The sequence below is a fragment of the Trachypithecus francoisi genome, unplaced genomic scaffold (assembly GCF_009764315.1).
Source record: "Trachypithecus francoisi isolate TF-2019V2 unplaced genomic scaffold, Tfra_2.0 Lachesis_group10, whole genome shotgun sequence".
NCBI lineage: Eukaryota > Metazoa > Chordata > Mammalia > Primates > Cercopithecidae > Trachypithecus > Trachypithecus francoisi.
This window is the reverse complement of record NW_022681455.1, coordinates 17,658,821-17,683,877: the sequence shown is the minus strand read 5'-3', so window position 1 is coordinate 17,683,877 and position 25,057 is coordinate 17,658,821. Positions and strand designations below refer to the sequence as shown.

General features: G+C 43.2%; 1 protein-coding gene across 2 annotated transcripts in view; it reads right to left on the bottom strand.

Moving 5' to 3' along the window:
• The window catches only part of CAP2 (cyclase associated actin cytoskeleton regulatory protein 2), a 173,831-nt gene that overhangs the window by 122,362 nt on the left and 26,412 nt on the right, over nucleotides 1–25,057 (bottom strand). For both annotated transcript variants that reach the window (XM_033216315.1, XM_033216316.1), the window contains exons 2-3: nucleotides 20,606–20,727; nucleotides 14,970–15,070 (exon numbers count right to left, since the gene is read on the bottom strand). In XM_033216315.1, coding sequence (XP_033072206.1) covers nucleotides 14,970–15,070; nucleotides 20,606–20,726 — 222 coding nt within the window. In that variant the 5' untranslated portion in view covers nucleotide 20,727. The remainder of the gene's footprint in view (nucleotides 1–14,969; nucleotides 15,071–20,605; nucleotides 20,728–25,057) is intronic.

Genomic DNA, 25,057 nt, shown 5'->3' with positions numbered 1-25,057 from the left:
ACCAGCCTGGTCAGCATGGTGAAACCCTGTCTTTTCTAAACACACAAGAATTAGCCTGGCATCGTGGCTCACATCTGTAATCCCAGCTACTCGGGAGGCTGAGGCACAAGGATCGCTTGAACCCAGGAGGCAGAGGTTGCAGTGAGCCAAGATGCTGCCACTGCACTCCAGCCTGGGTGACAGAGTGATATTGTCTCAAAAAAAAAAAAAAAAAAAAAAAAGGCTGGGTGCTGTGGCTCACGCCTGTAATCCCAGCACTTTGGGAAGCTGAGGCCGGTGGATCACCTGAGGTCAGGAGTTCAAGACCAGCCTGGCCAACATGGTGAAACCTCGTCTCTACTAAAAATACAAAATACAAAATACAAAAATTAGCTAGGTGTGGTGGTGGGCACCTGTAATCCCAGCTACTCGGGAGGCTGAGGCAGGAGAATCACTTGAACCCAGGAGGCAGAGGTTGTGGTGAGCCGAGATTATGCCACTGCACTCCAGCCTGGGTGACAGAGTGACTCCGTCTCAAAAAAAATAGTGATGGGGTCTCACTATATTGCTCAGGCTGGTCTTGAACTCCTGGCCTCAAGCAATTCTACCCACTTGGCCTCTAAAAATGCTGGGATTACAGGCCTGAGCCACCATACCCAGCCAACTCTCAGGAACTTCTGGCATGGACTGAGCTATAGATACACGCCATGCATTTCCACAGAGCAATATCATGCATGTGAGACCCAATCAGTTTTTTCCCAGGTATAAGTGAAGGGGTAACCAAGGGTAATGTGATTCGCCCCAAGCACAGCAGCCCTGGGCATGCTCACAAATTCACCCCTGCACATGTTGTCTGTTCCATTTTGCTTATGTCAGTGAATGTAGAACAGAAAGGAAGAACCAGGGCAGGGGCTCCACGGGTTTCCTGGTGGCGAACATCACCATGTGCAGATTCAAAAGACCCAGAGAATTAAGAACCCATCCATAGCTGTGCACTAAGTTCGTGCTCAACTTGGAGTAAAACTCAGGTTTCCTTCCCCTAGCGCAGTATTCCAATCATTATATCATGAGCTCTGTGGAGTAGAGGACTCTTTTTCAGATTCAGCAACTCCAGTAAGGATTCAGCTTTGCCTGATTTACTCAACCAAAGAATTTAATTGCCCCTAAAGTATCTGCTACTGAAAACAGGCCAGGAAAGGCTAATGACATTGTGGAGGTTCTTCCTCTTCCTGCTTAATGTGTTTGTACAGGCAATAATGAGTTATGCAAAGAAATGAACGCAGTAAGAGTTCATTACAATTCCTACACATTATTATTGCTTTTTTAAAAAAATTTTAAATTTGAAAAGTGTAGGTTACGTACGTAACAGAAAAAAATGCATTATAAAGTTAATTTGAACTGTTTTTCTCAACAGCTACACTTTTCAAATCTGTTGGCCGTAGTTTAACTATGAATCTATGATAGAAAATGTGTATTTTTAAGGCCAGGCACTGTGGCTCGCTCTTGTAATCCCAACACTTTGGGAGGCCAAGGTGGGAGGACTGCTTGAGCCCAGGAGTTCGAGACCAGCCTGAGCAACATGGTGAAACCCTATCTCTACTAAAAATATGAAAAATTAGCTGAGCGTGGTGGTGTGCACCTATAGTCCCAGCTATTCAGAAGGCTGAGGTGGCGGAATCACCTGACCCCAGGAAGTTGAGGCTACAGTGAGCTTTGATCGTGCCACTGCACTCCAGCCTGGATGAAGGGAGTGAGACCCTGTCTCAAAAAAAAGGACAATTTTGTTTCATTTGGACAGAGGATCTGAAATAAGCCTGTACTGTGTACATATAATGGTCTTAAGGCTAAAAAAGTACTTTAAAATGCACTTGATATTTAATAATATATTAATAATAAAGCTTAAAAGTACATAAGGATTTTTCAAAGGCAGCATATTTTTCTTGAACAAATTAGTTCACATGAGAAAATTTCATATTTCCCTTTGCCACATGTGAAATTCCTTAAACATCTTAAAAGAAACATGAAATAAAGTTTAGAATGGTCACTTCAATATAACTAAATAGCCTCCTGAAATGCAAGAATGACTCAATATGAAGAAATATTAACATATTAATATAATTAACGTATTAAAAGATCTAAGAAGAAAAGTTATATTTTTAGCATCTCTATAGATGCTGAAAAAGACCTTTGAAAAAATTCAATAATCTTCTTGCTTAAAAATGGGAGAAACAGAATTGAACATTAAAATGACTACACACACATGCACACACACACACACACACACACACACACACAGTTTTTTCAGCCCAAAACAAGCATGATACTTAATGGGCTGGCATTACTGCTAAAAGATAAGCCTGTGTCAGTATTTTTTAGATACTGCCTTAAAGGTAATAGTAAATAAAAAGACATGAAAGGTATAAAAAGGAAGAGGTCAATAATTACTATTTGCAAATAACTACATACTTAAAAAGTGCTGGATAATCAACTGAAAAGCTCCAATAAACAACAACAAAAGTGAACTTCAGAAAGGCAGCCAGGCACAAAATTAACACAGAGAAATCAGCAGCCTTCACATACAAGAACAACCGATTCAAAAATATATAGACAAAATTAGCCCATTTACTAAAAATAACAACCCCTGTCCTCCAAAATAAACTCAAGAATCATGCCAAAACTCTGAAGAAAAACTTGACAGAACTCCTGAAGGATACAAAAGTGGACTTGAATCAATGGAGAGACATATCCTGGTTTTGGATAGGAAGACTCAACATCACACAGATGTGAACATGTTAATACTAATTTATAATTTTAACCAATTCCAATAAAAACTCCAACATTTTTCTACCGGAAACAGACAAGCTGATTTTAAATGAAAAGGCAAAGACAAGCAAGACCATCCAGGAGAACTCTGGATGGGAAGAGCCATGGGGGGAATTAACTCTATTACACATGAAACATACTCAAAATCAGGGGTCCCCAACCCCCAGGACACACAGACTGGTACTGGTCCATGGCCTGTTAGGAAGTGGGTGCACAGCAGGAGGTGAGCAGTGAGCAAGCCAGCCAGCAAGTAAGTGGAGCTTCGTCTATATTTATAGCCACTCCCCATCGCTTGCGTTACCACCTGAGCTCCACTGCCTGTGAGATCGGCAATGGCATTAGATACTCATAGGAGCGTGAACCCTATTGTGAACAGTGCATGCGAGGGATCTAGGCTGCATGCACCTTATGAGAATCTAATGCCTGATGATCTGTCACTATCTCCCATCACCCCTAAATGGGACCGTCTAGTTGCAGGAAAATAAGCTCAGGGCTCTCATTGACTCTATCTTCTGATGAGTATGGAATAATAATAGAAATAAAGTGCAATCCCTCTCCCTGGTCCGTGGAAAAACTGTCTTCCATGAAACCAGTCCCTAGTGCCCAAAAGGTTGAGTACTGCTGCTCTAAATCCTCAGTGACTAAAGCAGTTGGAACTGAGACATGAACAGTACAACGGAATGAACAGAAAGTCCAAAAACAGACCTGAAGACATACAGGTGTTTAGCATGTGATAAAGGCGCATTTAGATCCATGGGGGAAATGGACTGATTAATGATAGTGATGGGAATTGCAGGAACCTATCAGGAAAAAAAAAAGTTGGATCCATGCCTTACATCATTCACCAAGATAAACTCAAATGTGGATCCAAATTATGTGTCAAAAATGAAGCCATGAAAGTGTTAGAAGAAAAAGGCTTTTTTCCTCTCTTTTTTCTCTCTCTCTCTCTTTTTTTTTTTAAGATGGAGTCTTGCTCTATAGCCCAGGCTGGAGTGTAATGGCATAATCTCAATTCACTGCAACCTCCAGTTCCCAGGTTCAAGCGATTCTCCTGCCCCAGCCTCCCAAGTAGCTGGGATTACAGGTGCACACCACCACACCCAGCTAATTTTCTTATTTTTAGTAGAGACGGGGTTTCACCATGTTGGTCAGGCTGGTCTTGAACGCCTGACATCGTGATCCGCCTGCCTTGGCCTTCCGAAGTGCTGGGATTTGAGGCGTAAGCCACCGCACCCAGCAGAAAAAGCCTTTTAAATGACAACTCACAATCTAGAAGCCATAAAAGAAAAAAAAAATGATATGTTTATAATGAATTCTCCTACATAAAAAAACTTCTGGCTGGGGTGCAGTGGCACGATCTCGGCCCACTGCAACCTCTACCTCCTGGGTTCAAGCAATTCTCCTGCCTCAGCCTCCTGAGTAGCTGGGATTAGAGGCGTGCGCCACCATGCCCAGCTAATTTTTGTGTTTTTAGTAGAGACGGGGTTTCACTGTGTTAGCAGGCTGGTCTCGAACGCTTGACCTCGTGATCTACCCACCCCGGCCTCCCAAAGTGCTGGGATTACAAGTGTGAGCCGCCGTGCCCGGCCTATGACTCTTAAACATATGAAAAGGTGCTCAACCTCACTCATCGTAAGAAAAATACAAATTGAAAACGACACAGAAATACCGTTTGTCACCTATCAGATTGGCAAAACTCCACTGACGTCCCCCTCTGTAGGTGAGTTTGGAGAAACAGACACACTCATCCATTGCTGATGAAAGTGTAACAGGCGGCCGGGCGCGGTGGCTCAAGCCTGTAATCCCAGCACTTTGGGAGGCCAAGACAGGCGGATCACGAGGTCAGGAGATCGAGACCATCCTGGCTAACACTGTGAAACCCCGTCTCTACTAAAAAATACAAAAAAAAAATAAACTAGCCAGGCGAGGTGGTGGGCGCCTGTAGTCCCAGCTACTCGGGAGGCTGAGGCAGAAGAATGGCGTAAACCCAGGAGGCGGAGCTTGCAGTGAGCTGAGATCCGGCCACTGCACTCCAGCCCCGGCGACAGAGCGAGACTCTGTCTCAAAAAAAAAAAAAAAGAAAGTGTAACAGGCATATTCCCCATGGAAGGCAGTTTACAATCGATCTCAAAAGCACACTGCCCTTCCCATCACCCAGCATCCTGCCCATCCCTGTTCTGCTGCTCTAGACCCACTCTCTACCCTGCTGCACCCTGCTCTGTACTCCAGGCCAACCACCTAGACCAGCGGTCCCCAACCTTTTTGGCATCAGGGGTCAATTTCATGGAAGACAATTCTTCCACAGACAGAGCAGGAGGATGATTTGGGGGTGACTCAAACGCATTACATTTATTGTGCACTTTATTTCTATTCTTATTACATTGTAATATGTAACGAAATAATTATACAACTCACCATAATGTAGAATCTGTGGGAGCCCTGAACTTGTTTTCCTGTAACTAGACAGTCCCATCTGGGGGTGATGGGAGACAGTGACAGATCATAAGGCATTAGATTCTAATAAGGAGCACAAAACCTAGATCCCTCGAATGCGCAGTTCACCATAGGGATTACGCTTCTCTGAGAATCTATTGCCTCCACTGATCTGACAGAAGGCGGAGCTCCAGCAGTAATGCGAGGGATGGGGAAGGGCTGTAAGTACAGATGAAGCTTTGCTCGCTCACCTGCCTGCCACTCACCTCCTGCTGTGCAGCCTGGTTCCGAACAGGGTTGGGGACCCCTGACCTAGAAGGCATCAGCATCCACAGGTTCCTTGGCTCCTGGATTCTCACTGGGTTCAGTGGAAGGCTTGACAGGAGACTGGAGCAAGGGAGGCAAGCGGGAGGTGGCCTTTATTCCCCTGGTTCTTCCTGCTGGTCTCCAACGCGTGTCTGTGTCTCTCTGCGGAAGGTTCTGATACCCGCCTCCCTCTCTCTTCCTCTCCAAACCTCGGTGTAACAGTGATTTCTGTGACTGGTAGTCCTGGGTACTTTATGATTTCTTGTTTCCTGACTGCCTGCTCACAGCTTTGGAAATAGTCCCTTTATTAAATTCTCCTCAAATTCCCTTGTTTGGGCCAGGCGTGGTGGCTCATGCCTATAATCCCAGCACTTTGGGAGGCCAAGGCGGGTGGACCACTTGAAGTAGGAGTTCAAGACCAGCCTGGCCAACATGGTAAAACCCTGTCTCTACTAAAAACACAAAAGAAAAAACAAATTAGCTGGGAGGGTGGCACGTACCTATAATCCCAGCTACTTGGGAGGCTGAGGCAGGAGAATCACTTGAACCCAGGAGGCAGAGGTTGCAGTGAGCCGAAATTGCACTGCCGTGCTCCAGCCTGGGTGACAGAGTGAGACTCTATCTCAAAAAAAGAAAAAAAAAAAAAAAGAAAGAAAGAGAAAGAAAGAAAGAAAGAAAAAGTCCCTAGGTTAACCATGCCAAGATGAAGAGTTTAATCATCTTAACCTTAGAGACTCACAGGATCCATCCATGAGTGTCCTTCCAGGACCCTAACTGGTACACCCAAGAATCCCATTTTGGAGAATGTATCCTCAGATATACTTGTGTATACAGATAATTCTGTGCATACGTGCTTATGCACCACAGCAAAAGATTAGAAACATCCCAATGTCCAGCAACAGGGACCTGGTCAAATAAACGGTGATAATCTACACAGAGGAGTGTTTTGAAGCTGTAACAAACAGTGAAGAAGCTCGTTGGACTCACAGAAAAGATCTCCAGAATATATTAAGTGAAGAAAACAAGGTGCAAAGCTGTGTATATAATGAGGTGACCGTTTAGTCATAAAAGGAAAATAAGAATAAATGTATTTTCAAAAACAAACACTGGAAGGATACATAAGTAACCTGAAAACTCGTCGCCTTCAGGGGTATGGCGGGCAATGGGATGAACATGTACATTAGTATACAAAGTACACGCAGTGCTTTTCCTGGCTTCAATTTTTTAACCCATGCAAATGTTTACTCAAAAAATTAAATGAGGCCGGACGCAGTGGCTCACGCCTATAATCCCAGCACTTTGGGAGGCCGAGGCAGGCGGATCACTTGAGGTCAGGAATTCGAGACCAGCCTGGCCAACATAGCAAAACCCCGTCTCTACTAAAAACACAAAAATTAGCCCGGCTTGGTGGTGCGGGTCTATAGTCTCAGCTACTCATGAGGCTGAGGCAGGACAATCGCTTGAACCTGGGAGGGGAAGTTGCAGTGATCTGAGATCATGCCATTGCACTCCAGCCTAAGCGACAGCGTGAGACTCCGTTCCAAAAAAAAAATTTTTTTGAGTTACTCAAAAAGCAGAAAGAAAAGCACTGAGGCAAGAGTTCGGCAGAAAGCATATTTGCTGTCCAGGATAAAGCAAAAGGGCAGGTATCATCTTAACCTTAGAGACTCATGGAATCAAGGTATCTTGGTGGTGCCATTTTTCACTGGTAGAGTAGATGGGGCAATCCTGTGGTTGGTGAGGCCTAATGGCCCTTTGAAGTCTGGTTTTGATTCCACGTCCAGTTTCTTATTGGTCAGTCCCCAAAGCTCTAAGTGTGTTTGTGAAATTAGGATGTTCAGTGAGATAGATGGGGACTGCATGCTCTAGAAACAAACTTTAAGTAAAAAAGGAGTCACAGGGATGTCCAGTGAAGGCCTGAAATTTAGCAGGAGATGGGCTGTGGATCAAAGCATGTTTAGTAGCAAACTCTGTGTTCAATGCTGAGAATAAACCTTCCCGTTCTTGGGAAGACATGATAACAGAGGCTGATCTATCTGTGAGTTTTCTGAATTCTGAACATTTGGTGCCAACAGCATAGTGAGTGATGACCAGGCCGAGCCCAGGCCAGTGCAAAGGAGCAGAAATGAAGATCCAGAGAGAAAGAGTTCTGTCCTGGAGGCAGCGTTCTCCTGGTCACTAAGAGGCACAGTAGCCTTCCACCCTCTCCTCTGCCCTGGGCCTTAGCCTGGTCGTGGAGACCTATCCTCCTCTTCTAGAAACAGGGAGTGGGGAAGGAGGCAGGTCAGTGCGGTCTTGCTTCTCACCAGGCAGTCAGTTACCACAAGGGTGGCGGGAGATACAGCTGCCATGACAACTTGTAGGACCTGAAAGCACAGACACGTGGAGGCCCAGAGTCCTTTTAGATGAAGGAGTCAGATGTTCGTCTATACCACAGGAGAGCAAGAAGAGAAGATGTTTTATCTTCGGTGTTCTGTGTATCCTTTTTCTGACATGGTTCCTTCTGCTTGCTTCTCATGGTGTTTTCCCTGGCATGGCTGAAGATGCTTTTTAGAATGGTGATGGGGCCACCCTACTGCAGGTTAAAGTAGGCGCCTGCCAAGGTGACAGACAGAGACTCTGGAGACTAGATTAATGGCTCTGCCACAGCTGCCATTGCTAGGTTGTGGCTCTGCCACAGCTGCCATTGCTGAGGTCTTTAACACACCACACACATCACCTAGCCTCTGTAATTTGCAGTTTCTTTCTCTGTAGAAGACAGAAAGACAGACAGATAGATGGAAGGAAGAGAGGGAGGAGAAAGGAGGGAACGAAGGAAGAAAAAGAAAATAAAAGCAAAGAAAGAAAGGGAGAAGTAAGGAAGGGAGGAAGAAAAAAGAGGGAAAAAGGGAGAGAAGAAAGTAGGGAAGGAAAGAAGGATGAAAATATATGGAAAGAAAGGAAAAGAAAGAAAAGAGGGAGAAGAAAGAAGGAAGCAAGAAAAAAAGAGAGAAAACAAGCAAGCAAGCCAAGGAGGTGGATGGGTGGATAACTGGAATGGATGACTTTTAAATGCTTCCTTCTCTAAAAATTCTGGCTATCGTTAATGGCTAGGACAGTAAGAAAGAAGATGCCCGATTTAAAGCCTGGATGAAACCCAGAGGCAGAATTCTTGATGCAAGTCATTTTTTGGATCTCTGTCATTTGGTGAAACTGAAACACATACAGATTCTTTGGGCTTGCAATTGCCAAGATATTCTACATCTAGTGGTAATAAAAATTAATGCTCAAATTAAAACAGTGAACAGGAAACTGGAAGTTCATGGGGAGAGCAAGTTGACTGCAGGCAGAGTGGGGGGGTGAGGAGATCGATGTGGAATGGGCTGGTTTGCTGAGTCAGCCCCACAGTGGTGCTTCTGATAAGATTTTTTGGGATGGGGATCCTGTATAGACACAGATTCTAAAGCACCAAAAATGTAAATGGTCACTTTTTAAATGAGTACAAATGATCCATAAATGTTTTCGAGAATGGAAAGAATTGAAAGACTATAAGATACCATCCGTAAAATAAACATGCAGATATTTTGTACTATTTATTCCAGAGATAAGGTTATTATATGTTTCAGAGATAAGATTCTGGTAAAGGAAGATGTGACAACTCGTAGGACCAGAAAGCACAGATTGGTAGAGGCCTACAGGTCCTTTTAGATGAAGGAGCCAGATGTTCATCTATACCACAAGAGAGTGGAAAGATGTTTTCTCTTTAGTGTTCTGTGTATCCTTTTTCTGACATGGTTCCTTCTGCTTGTTTCTCAGGGTATCTTCCCTGGCATGGCTGAAGATGCTCTTTAAAATGGTGGTGAGGCCACACACTGCAAGCTCTTCATTTGGAAACCGAATGGCTCCCTCATGCTTTCAGGCTGAGAGAACTAATGAGTCAGGTGCATGGGCTATTGGGAGCCAGAGGCCCTGATAAATTATGTCGTCCTGCCTCGTTGAGGAGATGAAGGGACTAGCTCAAGGTCATGCTGTCAAAAGTAGGGCCACTCTAAATCCAAATATTAATATAAACTGCCAGTGCAAGTCAGAGGAAGAGAGACTTCTCATTTTGCCACTCTTTGAACTCATTAACTGAACAGCATGGTACAGAATGAGCAACCTATTTTGTAGATGATTTAAATAAATGGTAAAGACTAGGGACATCTAGCATAGTGACCGTGACCCATCAAAAGTGAGGCTCTAATAACTTTCTGATCATGTTCATCCTTTATAGAAGTCAGGGAACTCAAGGACAGAATATTGTGCAGCATGTGATTTAATCATAGTATGCTTTATGTGTGTGACGTTTAGTTGAATTTTATCGCCCTTTTGTTCAAATTGTGGTTCTTTCATTTCAAAGAATTAATAAGAATTATTTTTTTAAATGCTATCTTTTTTTAAACTTCTAGTTTAGGTTCAGGGGTGCACATACAGGTTTGTAATGTAGGTAAATTTGTGTCACGGAGGTTTGGTGTACAGATTCTTTGATCGCCCGGGTGATGAGCATAGCACCCGACAGGTACTTTCTGATCCTCACCCTTTTTCCGCCCTCCACCACCCAGTTGGCCCACTGTCTGTTGTTCCCTTCTTTGTGACCATGTGTTCTCAATGTTTAGCTCCCACTTACTAGTGAGCGCATGTGGTAAGAACAGTTTTTTAAATCCATTTCAATCAAGAACAGGAAATAAATATTCCAGATTCCCAGAAACATTTAAAATGTAAGTTTTAGAAATCTCCAAAAAGGACTTGGGTTAGGAAAAGCTATGATGTACAGCTGCTTCACATTTGTCACATCAATTAGAAATAGACCTGAGATCAGTTCCACCATGACTCCTAACAATAGGATAGGTTTGTTCAAAAATAACGCCCAATGGGCTGGGCATGGTGGCTCACACCTGCAATCCCAGCACTTTGGGAGGTGGAGGCAGGCAGACTGGTGGATCACGAGGTCAGGAGGTCGAGACCATCCTGGCTAACACTCTGAAACCCTGTCTCTACTAAAAATACAAAAAAATTAGCCGGGCGTGGTGGCGGGCACCTGAAGTCCCAGCTACTCGGGAGGCTGAGGCAGGAGAATGGCATGAACCCAAGAAACGGAGCTTGTAGTGAGCCAAGATTGTGCCACTGGACTCCAGCCTGGGTGACAGAGCGAGACTCCATCTCAAAAAAGAAAAAAAAAAAAAAAAACACAACCCTAATGGCCAGGTGCAGTGGCTCACGCCTATAATCCCAGAACTTTGGGAGGCTGAGGAGGGCAGATCACAAGGTCAGGAGTTCAAGACCGGACGGGCCAACATAGTGAAACCCCATCTCTGCTAAAAATACAAAAATTAGCCAGGCGTGGTGGCACACACCTGTAATCCCAGCTACTTAGGAGGCTGAGACAGAAGAAACGCTTGAACCCGGGAGACGAAAGTTGCAGTGAGCTGAGATCACACCACTGCACTCAAGCCTGGGCAACAGAGCGAGACTCTGTCTCAAAAAAAAAAAAAAACCCAAATCACATAAATCTATTTATGGATAAATGATGTCCAACCAAGGGCTAGGTCTTATATAGGCCCAGTTTCTAGAGGATCTGCTTCTTGACATTGAGAACTCTATTTACCCAACATCTGTTATAAAATCATGCATGTATGCAATTATGCATAAAATTATCTATTTTTTTTAAAAGGGGTGCAAGCTGTGTCATGGTTCTTGGGTTGAAGAGTAGTTTAAACAAGTCCTTTGGTTTAGGTTGCACACAAGAAGGCTTTATAAGATCTAATCTTTTCTAAACCTGTTATGCTCTTCGGTTCAGCAGAGATTCCTAATTGTAGCTATTAGTTCCCCTTTTTTGTGGTCCGTTCTGTCAATGGACTATTGAGTGTTCAGTAAATTAAGCCCAACCAGCAGCCAACACATCGAGACAGACGTTAAATCATAGCTTGGCTGCCCTTATTCCTTACTGGTATCTGTGAAATGGCTTTTAAGCACAGGCACAAGATTTAACATGATGCACATTTGTGTCTCTCTCAAATTTCCATCCTGTACAATCAGGTATGTGAGGGGTTTTTTTCTAGGCAACAGGTGTGTTCTTGGAATAAAGTTCAGCCCCCACTTCTGGTTGATGTGAGAGGCAACAGCTGCAAGCTTAATGCCAATGACACATGGTTCTATAAGCCAGAGAAAAAATACACAGCATGTTCAAAGTATTAAAGTCATGGGCAGATGGACTATAGCTGCCTGTACTTTTCTTTGTGTTGTAGAGCTGGAGTCTAAACTTTCAGATGACAAGTGTTTCTTTCTTTCTCTCTTTCTTGCTTGTCTTTCTTCCTTCCCTCTTTTATTCTTTTCCTTCCTTTCCTCTATTTTTTAAAAACTGGTGAGAACATAACATGTCCTTAAGCATTACATATTCATTATCGAGACTATTCCTTCATCTGAGTCATCCTGTTTACAGCCTGATGAATGAAGAGATGAAAAACTTAATATTAATCAAGCTACACTTTATATCTCACTTTGTTCTAAAAATAACTTAAAGGGACTGTTTACTGTGCAATTTGAAGACAGCACGCAAATCTTACTTTTTAAAAAAACGCAAAGTTAAATACACTTATTTATAGGCCTCATTATTCTCCTGTAAAAAGCTTCTATCTAGAATTTCTGAGATACTCCTAATGAGTTATAATGTACTGTGTACCTCAGAAGCCTAATGTTGACATTAATTAATAGTAACCATAATGATACAATGATTACTGTGATAGTGTTGAAGAGAGAAAATGTTCATCAATCGCTCAAGCATCTTTTTCAGTGTATTACAGATAATATTCCTTTGTGTATGCTAGCATTCAGGAGTTATCATGTCTCAGAATATAAGAGGCTCAGCCATTCTCTTGCTGCATACAAGGTTTCTTGTAAACGAAAACACTGAGGAAAAGAACAGACTAGAGTAGTAACGATAGAGCTGTGGGATACATTCGATGCGGATGCTTCTTAGTGCCCGGGTTTTTCCAGAACTCATATGTGTCAAGGCTTGTCTCTTTCACCAAGGGGTATACTTCAACAGAAATAGAGGAGTATCTTTGTTTTTCTCAGATGTGGCAAACAAATACATTGCAATATGATGAGATAAGCACCTATTTAATTACAATCTTGGAGCCTCTGGCATAACCGGAGTCACCGGATCCCCTGGGAGACTGGTGTTCGGTGTTGCATATGATGTCTAATTGGGAGGGGAGCAAAGAGAGAATCCCTTTATACTTTTTTTAAGCCCCAAACCACAACTTTATTGAAGAATCAGATTTTCTGTGAATCTATACTGAAAATGGTTTTGCCAGGATTGTGCTGTTGCTGAGAAATCTATAGGTAGGTGGATTTGGAATTCAATTCTTAGTGAGAAACAAAAGTCAAAGAAAAAGAAGAATCCAGTGACAAATGTCTTTTTATGTTTTTAATTGGTTTGGCTATCACATTAGATTTTCACTAAATGCATGCAAACAATGACTAACCCCGGAGATGATGCTAATATGCTTTAAAATATGACAAGTGCTAGCTTAGGTAGCTTTAAAGTTCTCTTCCAATCCAGAGATTATCAAACTCTGTGTTTTTGCTTTTCCTCAGGCTGTACTTTGTTCAAAATTAGAGTAAAATACACATAACATAAAATTTACCATCTTAACCATTGTCAGTGTATAGCTCAATAGTGTTAAGTATATTCATATTGTCCAATCTCCAGAACTTTTTAATCTTAGAAAACTGAAATTCTGCACTCGTTGAACAATTTCCTATTCTCTGCTCCCTCCAGCCTCTGGCAAACACCATTCTACTTTATCTCCACAAATTTGACCACCCCAGGTACTGCAAATAAGTGGAATCATACCGTATTTGTCTTTTTGTGTCTGGCTTATTTCACTTAGCATCATGTCCTCAAGGTTCATCCATATTACAACATGTAACAGCATTTCCTTCCTTTTCAAGGCTGAATAATATTCCATTGTATGTACAGACCACATTTAGTGCATCTGTCAGTGCACACTGGAGTTGCTTCCACCTCGTGGCTATTGTGAATAATGCTGCTATGAACATGGGTGTCTCTTGGAGATGCTGCTTTTAAATTTGGGGGATATACATAGAAGTGAAATTGTTGGATCATATGGTAGTTCTTTTTTTTTTTTTTTTGAGGAGCCAACATTCTGTTTTCCACCGTGCCTGCACCATTTTACATTCCCACCAACAGTGCATAGAGGCTCCAGCTTCTCCCCATCCTAACCAGTACTTGTTAATTCCTGTTCTTTGTATAGTAGCCATCCCAATGGATGTGAGGTGATATCTTCAGGCTGCATTTTAGAGAAAGAAGAGGGTGGCTGGCGACTGAGTCAGCTCAACCAGGGGAACTTTTTTAAAGCATAAATTGGCCGGGCGCGGTGGCTCAAGCCTGTAATCCCAGCACTTTGGGAGGCCAAGACGGGCAGATCACGAGGTCAGGAGATCGAGACCATCCTGGCTAACACGGTGAAACCCCGTCTCTACTAAAAAATACAAAAAACTAGCCGGGCGAAGTGGCGGGCGCCTGTAGTCCCAGCTACTCGGGAGGCTGAGGCAGGAGAATGGCGTGAACCCGGGAGGCGGAGCTTGCAGTGAGCTGAGATCCGGCCACTGCACTCCAGCCTGGGGGCAGAGCGAGACTCTGTCTCAAAAAAAAAAATAAATAAATAAAATAAAAAATAAAATAAAATAAGCATAAATCAAATCACCCTGAGTCCTCTGCCTGGTGACCCCAGGTGGCTTCCCATCACAGTGGGAAGGAGAGCCAAGACCCTCACTGTGACTAGAAGAGCATGTTGTACTCTGAGCCCTTCTTATCCCTCTCCCTTATCTTCTCCCAAACATTCTGTTCTGCTGGGAACACACCAAGTTTGCTCTGAGCCTTTGCTCTTGCTGTTCCCTCTGCCTGGAACTCTCTTCCCCACATCTCTCCACAGCTCACTACCTCTGTGTATCAGATCTCTGCTCAGTGTCACCTCAGATACACCTTCCTATCTCAAGCAATATCCCTGCTTCCAGCACTCTGAATCATGACCCTGCTTTCTTATTCTTTTCGTACTTAACACTACCTGAATTCGTTTATATGTTTGTATATATCATCTGTTTCCCAGACTAAAGTGGAAGTTCTGTGAGAGCAGGATGTGGCCTATCTTGTTCATCCCCATGCTTCTAGCTTCCAGAACAGTGCCGGGCAAGGCTCTATCCATAGGCATTGCAGGAACAATTAAATGAATAAACGGGCAAATGAATGTTTTAGCCACCATCTGCCTAGCCAGAGTAAAAAAAAAAACAAATAAATAAAGATCTCCTCAGGCTGTTTAGAGTTGTCAGAGGCTGGGCTGGTAAGTTTAAACTCTCCACTGAGAACAGGGGAGGAAAGTACTTACATGGGTCTCCACATCCCCAGCAAGGATCCTACTGTTCTTTAAAAACTCGGCCACCATACTGTTCATCAGCTTGTCAAAGGCTTCCACAGAGGGTGCCACACCTTGGGGAAAGGAGCATTTTGTTATTCCCTGGCAGTTGAATGAAAACCTGGGACTAGCCGGTGCGGTGGCTCACACCTGTAATCCCAGCACTTAGGGAGGCTGAGGCGGGCAGATCGCCTGAGGTCAGGAGTTCAAGACCAGCCTGGACAACATGGTGAAATCTGTCTCTATAAATATACAACAATTAGCTGGGTGGTGGTGGGCACCTGTAATCCCAGCTACTTGGGAGGCTGAGGCAGGAGAATCGCTTGAACCTGGGAGGTGGAGGTGATCTCAGTGAGTTGAGATTGCGCCACTGCACTCCAGCCTGAGTGACAGAGCGAGACTCCGTCTCAAGAAAAAAAAAGAAAAGAAAACCTGGGACTGTCTTGCCATAGGCAATATGGAAGTTTAATATCATCAATGTCATTCTCACTAATTCATTCGCTAAGTCATTCCTTCACTCAATCAATGTTTTTGTTTTTTGTTCCTTGAGACAGAATCTCACTCTCTATCACCCAGGCTGTGCTGGAATGCAGTGGTGTGATCTTGGCTCACTGCAACCTCCACCTCCTAGGTTCAAGTGATTCTCCAGTCTCAGCCTCCCAAGTAGCTGAAACCACAGAAGTGTGCCACCACGCCCAGCTAATTTTTGTATTTTTTGTAGAAACAGGGTCTCTCCATGTTGGTCAGGCTGGCTTCGAACTCCTGGGCTCAAGTGATCAACCCACCTAGGCCATCCAAAGTGCTGGGATTACAGGTGCGAGCCACCATGCCTGGATCTCAATCAATGTTTATTAAACATTTCTCAACAGCTCAGGAAAACACTGTTTTCCTATTTTTCATCCTCCTGAGTAAAGACGCTACATAATTTCATTTCATTCCCTCCGAATCCAGGAAGGTAGGTAGCACCATCGCAACGTTACAGATGAGGAAATGGCTGCAAACACAGCACTTGAATAGGCCAGAGTTACAGATCAAACAAAAGGCAGATCCAAAAGCAGAACCCAGCCGATTCATTCAAAGCCAGTGGCCCTTCCTCCACAGCCACCTGCTCAGGTGCTGTAATGACCTTACAATCCCAGGATTACCTAGGACAGTCAGAAGGTAATAATGAACTCTGGGCAAGGAGGAAAAGAAAGCTGATTTCACTCCTTTTCTTCCTTCTTCATGAACTCCAGGGGCGGGGGGACAACCACAGTGGGAGTGAAACTGACTGCTGAGGCCATACCCGTTGGGTTCAGAGCTGCCAAATTACTGGCAAAGCTCAAGTGGCAACTGCCCAACAGGTGTGCTCTGCATTTCCTTCCCTGCCTTTCAATTAACAGAAAAAAAATCTAAGTCCCTGATTTCATGTCCCTAATATTGAGAAATGCGATACTGAGAAACTATGAAAACTCTAACCAAAACCTAGGATTCCTTTCCTCATGTTGTACAAATACATCATCCATGCTCACAAAACTATCAGGGGAGTGTCTTTCTTTTTCTTTTTCCCAATTACCCATTTCCACAGGCCCAAGGGGTGATGGAAATGTTATTTACGGCTCTCTGCAGGTGTGTTCTAACTTCTGAGCAGGATGCTGAAGCTAGATGTTGAAGCTGAGTAAGTTATCTTAAAGTTCACAGCACAGTATGTAACAACTTCTGACACAAGCCCCAAGGCTCCTTATGGATCCCTTTGGAAACAGATAAACCTGTTTGTTGCTATGGAAGAGGCCCGAGGCGGGGCACGGGGTGGCAGGGGTCAGGTGGGGTGCGGTCTCTGCTGAGTATTTAAAGTGGGAGAAAGTTTCAGAAATGTGTCAGAGTCTTCTACATAGCAGAAGGTACAATGATAAAAGGGAATATGTTCCAATTTCCTTTCATCGTTCAGCTCTGTTCACACCTCCTGCAGGCAGACCTGTCTTTCTCTCCAAACTGCATCCTTTGAGCATCCCTTAATCAAAGAATTTGGGGCCCTGAATAGTAAAGCATTGAGACCAAAGATTCTGGAGCATTAGGACTGCGTATAATTCATCTTCAATTTTCTTGCACCTAGCACGGTGTTTGTCACATTGTAAAAACGCAAAAATATTTCTTCAGCTGTTGAGCTGAACTTACCCGATTGTCATCAGAGAAAAACAAAAAGCACTCACCTTCTAAAGCACATCATAATACCAGTATCAAAATAGACTGGTCCTTTGATCTATGCCTATTATGCATTTGTAAGGGATTATGTTCCTTCTAAAAGTTTCTTTTTTTCTGAGATGTAGTCTCGCTCTGTCGCCCAGGCTGGAGTGCAGTAGGGTGATCTCAGTTCACTGCAAGCTCTGCCTCCCGGGTTCACGCCATTCTCCTGCCTCAGCCTCCCGAGTAGCTGGGACTACAGGCGCCCGCCACCACACCCGACTAATTTTTTGTACTTTTAGTAGAGATGGGATTTCACTGTGTTAGCCAGGATGGTCTTGATCTCCTGCCTGCCTCGGCCTCCAAAAGTGCTGGGATTACAGGCAGGAGCCATCACTCCTGGCCAAAAGTTTCTTTTAAAGTAAAAAAAAATTAACTTTTGCTATAACATTGTCATAATGATGTTTACAAGTAAGGTAAAAGTTGTTTGGGCCGGACGCGGTGGCTCAAGCCTGTAATCCCAGCACTTTGGGAGGCCGAGACGGGCGGATCACAAGGTCAGGAGATCGAGACCATCCTGGCTAACACGGTGAAACCCCGTCTCTACTAAAAAATACAAAAAAAAAAAAAAACTAGCCGGGCGAGGTGGCGGGCGCCTGTAGTCCCAGCTACTCGGGAGGCTGAGGCAGGAGAATGGCGTAAACCCGGGAGGCGGAGCTTGCAGTGAGCTGAGATCCGGCCACTGCACTCCAGCCTGGGCTACAGAGCGAGACTCCGTCTCAAAAAAAAAAAAAAAAGTTGTTTGCGGATTTGTCAAAAATAGAATTTAGAAAATTGTCAAAACTTACTAATGAAGAAGAAATGGAAATGGTGTTGTTTAGGATTAGTAAAATGTTTTAAGGATGGATATCATTCAGACAATTTACTAATTATCCTACTTCATTTCAAGTAGGATAGTAAATTGTGGGCTAAGTTGTTTTAGAAGAGCTTTGCTTTAATAACTGGTTTGGAATGATTTGTTATAAGAGAAAATATTTGTTTAAACACTTAAATAATTTAAATAATTTAATTACATACCCTCTAATTCTAAGCCTATTAATTTTCCTAGAAAAAAATCTTTTTTTTTACAAAGTACCCAGTTCAGTCTAGTACCTCTTTGAATAAGTGAGGTTCAAATTATTGAGTTTTTTTTTTCTTTACTCAATAATACTAAATAATCTCCTGGTAGTTGGATTTTAACTTTGTTTTGTGTATTCACAAAACGAAGGCTTAACATTTGTGGTCAAGTAGTTTAGAGAAATGTCTTTAATCACCTGATGCCAACAGTATAATGAAACAAAGTTACTGAAGAGAGGATGAAAATATTTTCTTACAAATAAGGTTTATTGAATCTCATATGCCAACTGTATACTGTTAACAAAAAAAGGCTTAAAATGAAATCATAGATGTGTCTCAGTTGGAGCGGAAAAAACTTACAGGCTCCTGGCAGCCTTCCTTAAAACAACACCCCCTTTCAATTCATTCAAAGCATTTTAATTTTCATTATGTTCAGGGGGGAAATAAACCAGCCAGCACATTTGTGCTCACACAGTAATTTCTGTCCCATGGTATGTAATACAGGCACGGGTCCAAATTCGCCTGAAACTCTAGAAGCACCAATGTAGGTCTTTCCTGGTGAAAGCTTTTTCTGAAGTCCCTTCTTCCCCATGGCTTTTCTCAGCCCAAAAAAGCCTGACAGGATTCCATATGGGTCAGATAAGGAGGAAGAGCCCATGTGACAAGAACAGAGCTGCCATATTAAATGCAGATTGCCTGGTTCAATTTGAATTTCAGATAAGCAGTGAATAAATGTTAGATGTAGGTGCATAACACGCAGTATAGCCCATGCAGTATTTGGGACATCTTTATAACCGCCCAAAAAGTGTCTTTTATCTGAAATTCAAATTTAATTGGTTGTCCTTTATTTGTTAAAAAAAATTATTAAGTAAATTATTTGCAATTTTTCTTCATCCCTTATTCAAGAAGGAATTGGAAAAATTATTGTAGATAACTTGGAGAGTTTGCCATATGTGGTACCTTTTTTGAGAAAGTAGCCAACTTTTTATTTTTGATGATATAATTAAAAAATGTTTTACAGTATGGTATTAGGATATAGTTTTAAAAGCATATTTGGTTGGCCGGGTATGGTGGTTCACGCCTGTAATCCCAGCACTTTGAGAGGATGAGGCAGGCGGATCACGAAGTCAGGAGATTGAGACCATCCTGGCTAACATGGTGAAATCCCATCTCTATTAAAAATACAAAAAATTAGCTGGGCGTGGTGGCAGGCGCCTGTAGTCCCAGCTACCCGGGAGACTAAGGCAGGAGAATCACTTGAATCCGGGAAGCGGAGGTTGTAGTAAGCCGAGATCATGCCACCGTACTCTAGCCTGGGCGACAGAGCGAGACTCCATCTCAAAAAAAAAAAAAAAAAGCATATTTGGTTAGGAAGGTTAGGAATAGGCAAAGGTAAAACACCATGACGTAATTATGTTACATCAAAGTCATATTTGTCTTCACATAAGACTAGCTTCCTTCAAAACTTTAGTTCCTGGCCGGGCGCGGTGGCTCAAGCCTGTAATCCCAGCACTTTGGGAAGCCGAGACGGGCGGATCACGAGGTCAGGAGATTGAGACCATCCTGGCTAACACGGTGAAACCCCGTCTCTACTAAAAATACAAAAACTAGCCGGGCGAGATGGCGGGCGCCTGTAGTCCCAGCTACTCGGGAGGCTGAGGCAGGAGAATGGCGTAAACCCGGGAGGCGGAGCTTGCAGTGAGCTGAGATCCGGCCACTGCACTCCAGTCCGGGCAACAGAGCGAGACTCCGCCTCAAAAAAAAAAAAAAAAAACTTTAGTTCCTAAATTTAGTGATTGGTTCTCTTTAAAATGAAAATCTACAGAATGATAATTCCTTCCAATTTACATTCTAATCGAGAACATTAGTTTCTTTTTTGATAATTATGTAGATAATATATTTAGTCACTGAGTGCCGGACAGCAGTATGAACACTAAACGAAAGATGAATATGCTCTTAAGAGGCACTGACGCTGGGCACAGTGGCTCACACCTGTAATCCCAGCACTTTGGGAGGCCAAGGCGGGAAGATGGCTTGAGCCCAGGAGTTTGAGGTCACTCTGAGCTATGGCTGCACCACTGCACTCCAGCCTGGGAGCGAGACCCTGTCTCTAAAAGGCACAGATACCGATAATTTTGTAGATTGTGGGTTGAAAGATTTTCTTCCTTTCTCTTTTTCAGGATTGCTTGCCTCTAATTAATGTTATGGTCACATACAATGGAAGGAGTAGGGAAGCTGAAGGATAATAGAAATCTTCCTTGAGAGTGAAATGATGGAAACAAAATGAAGTGACCCACAAGAAGACCAGGAATGACAACAGTTTGTGACCCTACCTCCACTGACACCATTGACTTCCCCGCAGTCCCCCGGGGGCCTGTGGGACTCTGCAGACAGCGACTCCAGGCGGCTGACAGCTCGTTCCAGTCTTTCCACTAGTCCCTGCATGTTGGCCATTCTAGAAAAGCACAGGCACAAACGGAGGCTGCATGAGCATCAGGGAGAATGAGCAAACCAACACCATCAGTCTCAACAACAGCAAGGAGGAAGACACAATCACTGGGGATGGCTTTATTTTTATTTTTGCAACCATGAAATTGTATGTATTATTGTTGTTTTTTAATTTCAGCAGTTTTGGGGGTGGGAACAAGTGGTTTTTGGTTACATGGATAAGTTCTTTAGTGGTGATTTCTGAGGTTTGGGTGCACCCATCACCTGAGCAGTGTACACTGTACCCAATGTGTAGTATTTTATCCCTCATCCCCCTCCCATCCTTCCCCAGGTCCCCAAAGTCCATTATATCATTCTTACGCCTTTGCATCCTCATAGCTTAGCTCCCACTTATAAGTGAGGAACATAGGATATTTAGTTTTCCATTCCTGAGCTACTTCACTTAGAATAATGGCTTCCAGCTCCATCCAAGTTAATGTAAAAGACATTATTTTGTTCCTATCTTTGACTGACTAGTATTGCATAGTGCATATACACCACATTTTCTTAATCCATTCATTGGTTGATGGGGACTTAGGTTGGTTCTGTATCTTTGCTATTGCGAACTGTGCTGCTATAAATGTGTGTGCATGCGTCTTTTATTTACCTAAAGAGTATTTCTAAATATCAGAAAAATACGTGAAATTCAAAAGAACCTAAATCTTGGAACACACAAAAAAAATCGGCATTATATTGAGCTTACTTTCTATTCCGTTAGTGATTATTACAAGCCCAATATGTAATACACAAATATTCACTCCCTTTATACTGCTTCCAAGTGCCTGTGTGGATGCTTCTTTGTTATATGACACAATCTATGTGCAGCACTTACTTTTTAAAAGCCTACAAAACATATATGGAAAAATTAATATTGCCAGCTCTTCTCCTGCTAATGGTGGGAACATATTTTCAGTATTTTCGATAATTCCTTCTGTTAAAGTAAAATTCTCCAGGGGAGACTAAACCCACTGATAATCCTTGTTTACTCAATTACATAAAACCAAACAGCCCAATCCAGGAGAACTGAGTTTATGAACCTGAGCATCGTTTAGCAGGCAAAGAGGCCATCACCTCCAAGAGCTAATTGTTTTCCACTTATTACTAATTGGTTTGTTTTGGTGTTTCTGTTGCTGAATTATTTTAAATTATAATTATTCTGAATGTAGGGTTTTAATTTACAATATGACAAATGGTTATTTTCCTTTTGTAAGGCTGCTGGTTATGTTTAAGCAAAATTTAGTCTTCGGTGGGGTGGTTTGTAGAGACAGGGATCTTCAGTTACCCAGTACTCTTGGCTGGGATAAATAGGGACTGAAGCTGATTAGAGGACTGGGGATAAAAATGGGGCAGGGTGACCGGGTGCGGTGGCTCACGCCTGTAATCCCAGCACTTTGGGAGGCTGAGAGAGGCGGATCACGAGGTCAGGAGTTCGAGACCAGCCTGGCCTACCTGGTGAAACCCCGTCTCTACCAAAGATACAAAAATTAGCTAGGCGTAGTGGCACATGCCTGTAATCCCAGCTACTCGGGAGGCTGAGGCACGAGAATCACTTGAGCCCGGGAGGTGGAGGTTGCAGTGAGCTGAGATTGTGCCACTGCACTCTAGCTTGGCAACAGAGAGAGACTATATCTCAAAAATAAATAAAATAAAATAAATAAATAAATAAAAATAAAAAGGTTAGCCGGGCATGGTGGCAGGTACCTGTAAACCCAATTATTCAGGAGACGGAGGCAGGAGAATTGTTTGAACCCAGAAGGTGGAGGTTGCAGTGAGCTGAGATCACGCCACTGCACTTCAGCCTGGGCGACAGAGCAAGACTCTGTCAAGAAGAAAAAAAAAAATGGCGAAGGGGCAGGGTATCCATGCTTCCTGCTTCCAAACAGAAAATTAAATGACTGTGCATAGGATAAGTACCCACTAAAATTGTAAACTTATATTAAGATTATAGGCCCTAGAATTTATATGTCATTAAGGCAACCTCTGAGGAATGAAACCCAATCTAATTTGTTCAGATTCCTGAGATTTAGCTTATAGCCACCTTAACCCTGGCCACATCAACTTATGACTGCTTTTGGCAAAATCAGGTTGCTGCCCCTTAAGGGAAGACAACATGCCTCCTCTTAATCAGTGCCTGGAATTCTTCTCCCTCTTAAGAACCTTCCAAGCATCCTTCTGAGCAAAAGAGGAACAGCATGCTTCTGAATCAGAGACACTGCTGTCCTAAAGCAGGGGGAAATAAATTTAATTGCTCTCAGATGGATAAATAAAATTTTATGTTTCTGCTGGGGACCAGGCAATACATTTCTCTTATGTGTTTTGAGCTTAAACACAGTGATGACGTGCCACTGCCGTTTTTCAAAAGCAAGGTTATAAAAGTTTCAAAAGCTTATATACCTCTGTAATTCTGTCTGAATGTCAGATGGTCATCGGCTATGGAGGGCGGAGTTTACTGTCTATTTTGGAAAGTCATCTCTCCTGAAACTGGCAACAGTTACTCTTGCAAAATATGGGGCAGTATTCTCTGCACAGCTGAAATCAGCATCTAATCCTAAGGGGATTCAAAATTAGAAATTTCTCATCTATTCTTTTCCTCTTCACGTAAGAGCTTGTGCTTCCATCGCAATTGAAGAAAAAAAAAAAAAAGGAAAGAGAAATGTAATTGAATCCTTTACGTAATCCTCTTGCAAGGGAACTGGGTATCCTGTAGGTGGGTGAAGGCCATTTGAGAAATGATGAAAGCCCCTCAAATCTTTTAATAGTTGCCCATCTGTTCACAGTTATCTATGTTCCCTGTTACTCAACTTGCCAAATGTTACCACCATAGACCTAGCCCGCGATAGAAAAAAAAAAATGTTTGCTTTGTTAGCAAGCTCCTATTCCCAACAGGATGGCACCAGCCACCTCCAGCAGCTCACAGATGCAGCTGTCTTGAGAAGGCCTGTTACATTTCACACTTAGGACTGCCGTCTCTGACTGTGGCTTAATCAGACTCCCTGACAAGACCCAAACTCGCACTATCTCATAGTGCTCCGTATGTTGAAAGACAACAGGAGTCAGCCCACAAGCTGCAGGGCTGGACAGATGGGTGTGGAATGCAGTCGAAAAGCGACTCAGATGTCACTCCATGTAAAATCACCACGAGCAAGACTGAAATTCTGCCACAGTCTCTAAAGTGGTCAAAATACAGCTCATGCAAGGAAGTTGGAGAGAGGTCTCTGGGTTTAAAACTTTCAGAACAGTTTCTAAGATAAAATGAAGAATAAATAAAAGAAAGACTATACCAGGAGATATGTTAGCATTCCCAAGGAGACTGACGGGGCCCAGGATGGTGGGTATGATCATGCCCTCTTCTCTCCAAACTCTCTCTGCCTCTCTCCCTCTCTCTCTCCGTATACCCTCAGCCACTAGCCCGGCTCTCAAGAATGAGGAAAGAGCAGACCTGCAGATTCTCCAAATTCTTCCCAGGCAGTCCCATCCGCCTTAGCATTCCAAAGTGGTTTAGCCAAGTTTTGACAAGGAGGTGGCAGCCAAGAATTAAGAATTAAGTTGAGGACACTCATAGGGTAGTCAAAGCAAATACAGACAGCAAGGTCAGGGTAAGGAATGAGTCAGAGCCGGGGGATAGACCAAAGAGTTTGGTTCAGGAGGCCAGTAGAATAGGGGGATACAGCAAGATGGTAGGAAAGAAGATATTCTAAGAACCCAGTGAAGCACAAAGAGAAGCCAGATTCACAGCTGGAGAATGAAGAGACTGGGTGAGATGACACAGCTCAAACTTGGTCCTCCAGATCTTCACTAGTCATCCTATTCCAGTAGAAGCCAACGGCAAGGAAAGGCCAGAGGATACACAGAAACACCTGACCAGAGTGTGAGTGTGTGTGGGGAAAAAAGAGGAAGGAACATAACATCGCACAACTTTCTCCTTTTCACGATTTGTTTTAGGGGCTGGGTCCGGTGGCTCACGCCTATAATCCCAGCAGTTTGGGAGGCAGAGGCGGCTGGATTGCTAGAGCCCAAGAGTTCTAGACCAGCCTGGGCAACATAGCGAAACCCATCTCTACATAAAATTGAAAAATTAGTTGGTTGTGGTGGCACACGCCTATAGTCCCAGCTACTTGGACGACTGAGGCAGGAGGATCTCTTGAGCCTGGGAGGTCGAGACTGCAGTGAGCCATGTTCACCCCGCTGCATTGCAGCCTGGGTGAAAAAATGAGACTCTGTCTCAGAAAAAAACAAAAAAAATCAGGTTTTGAAAAACTGTACTTGAGATTAATCTTAATTCCTTGTTTTGAATTAAT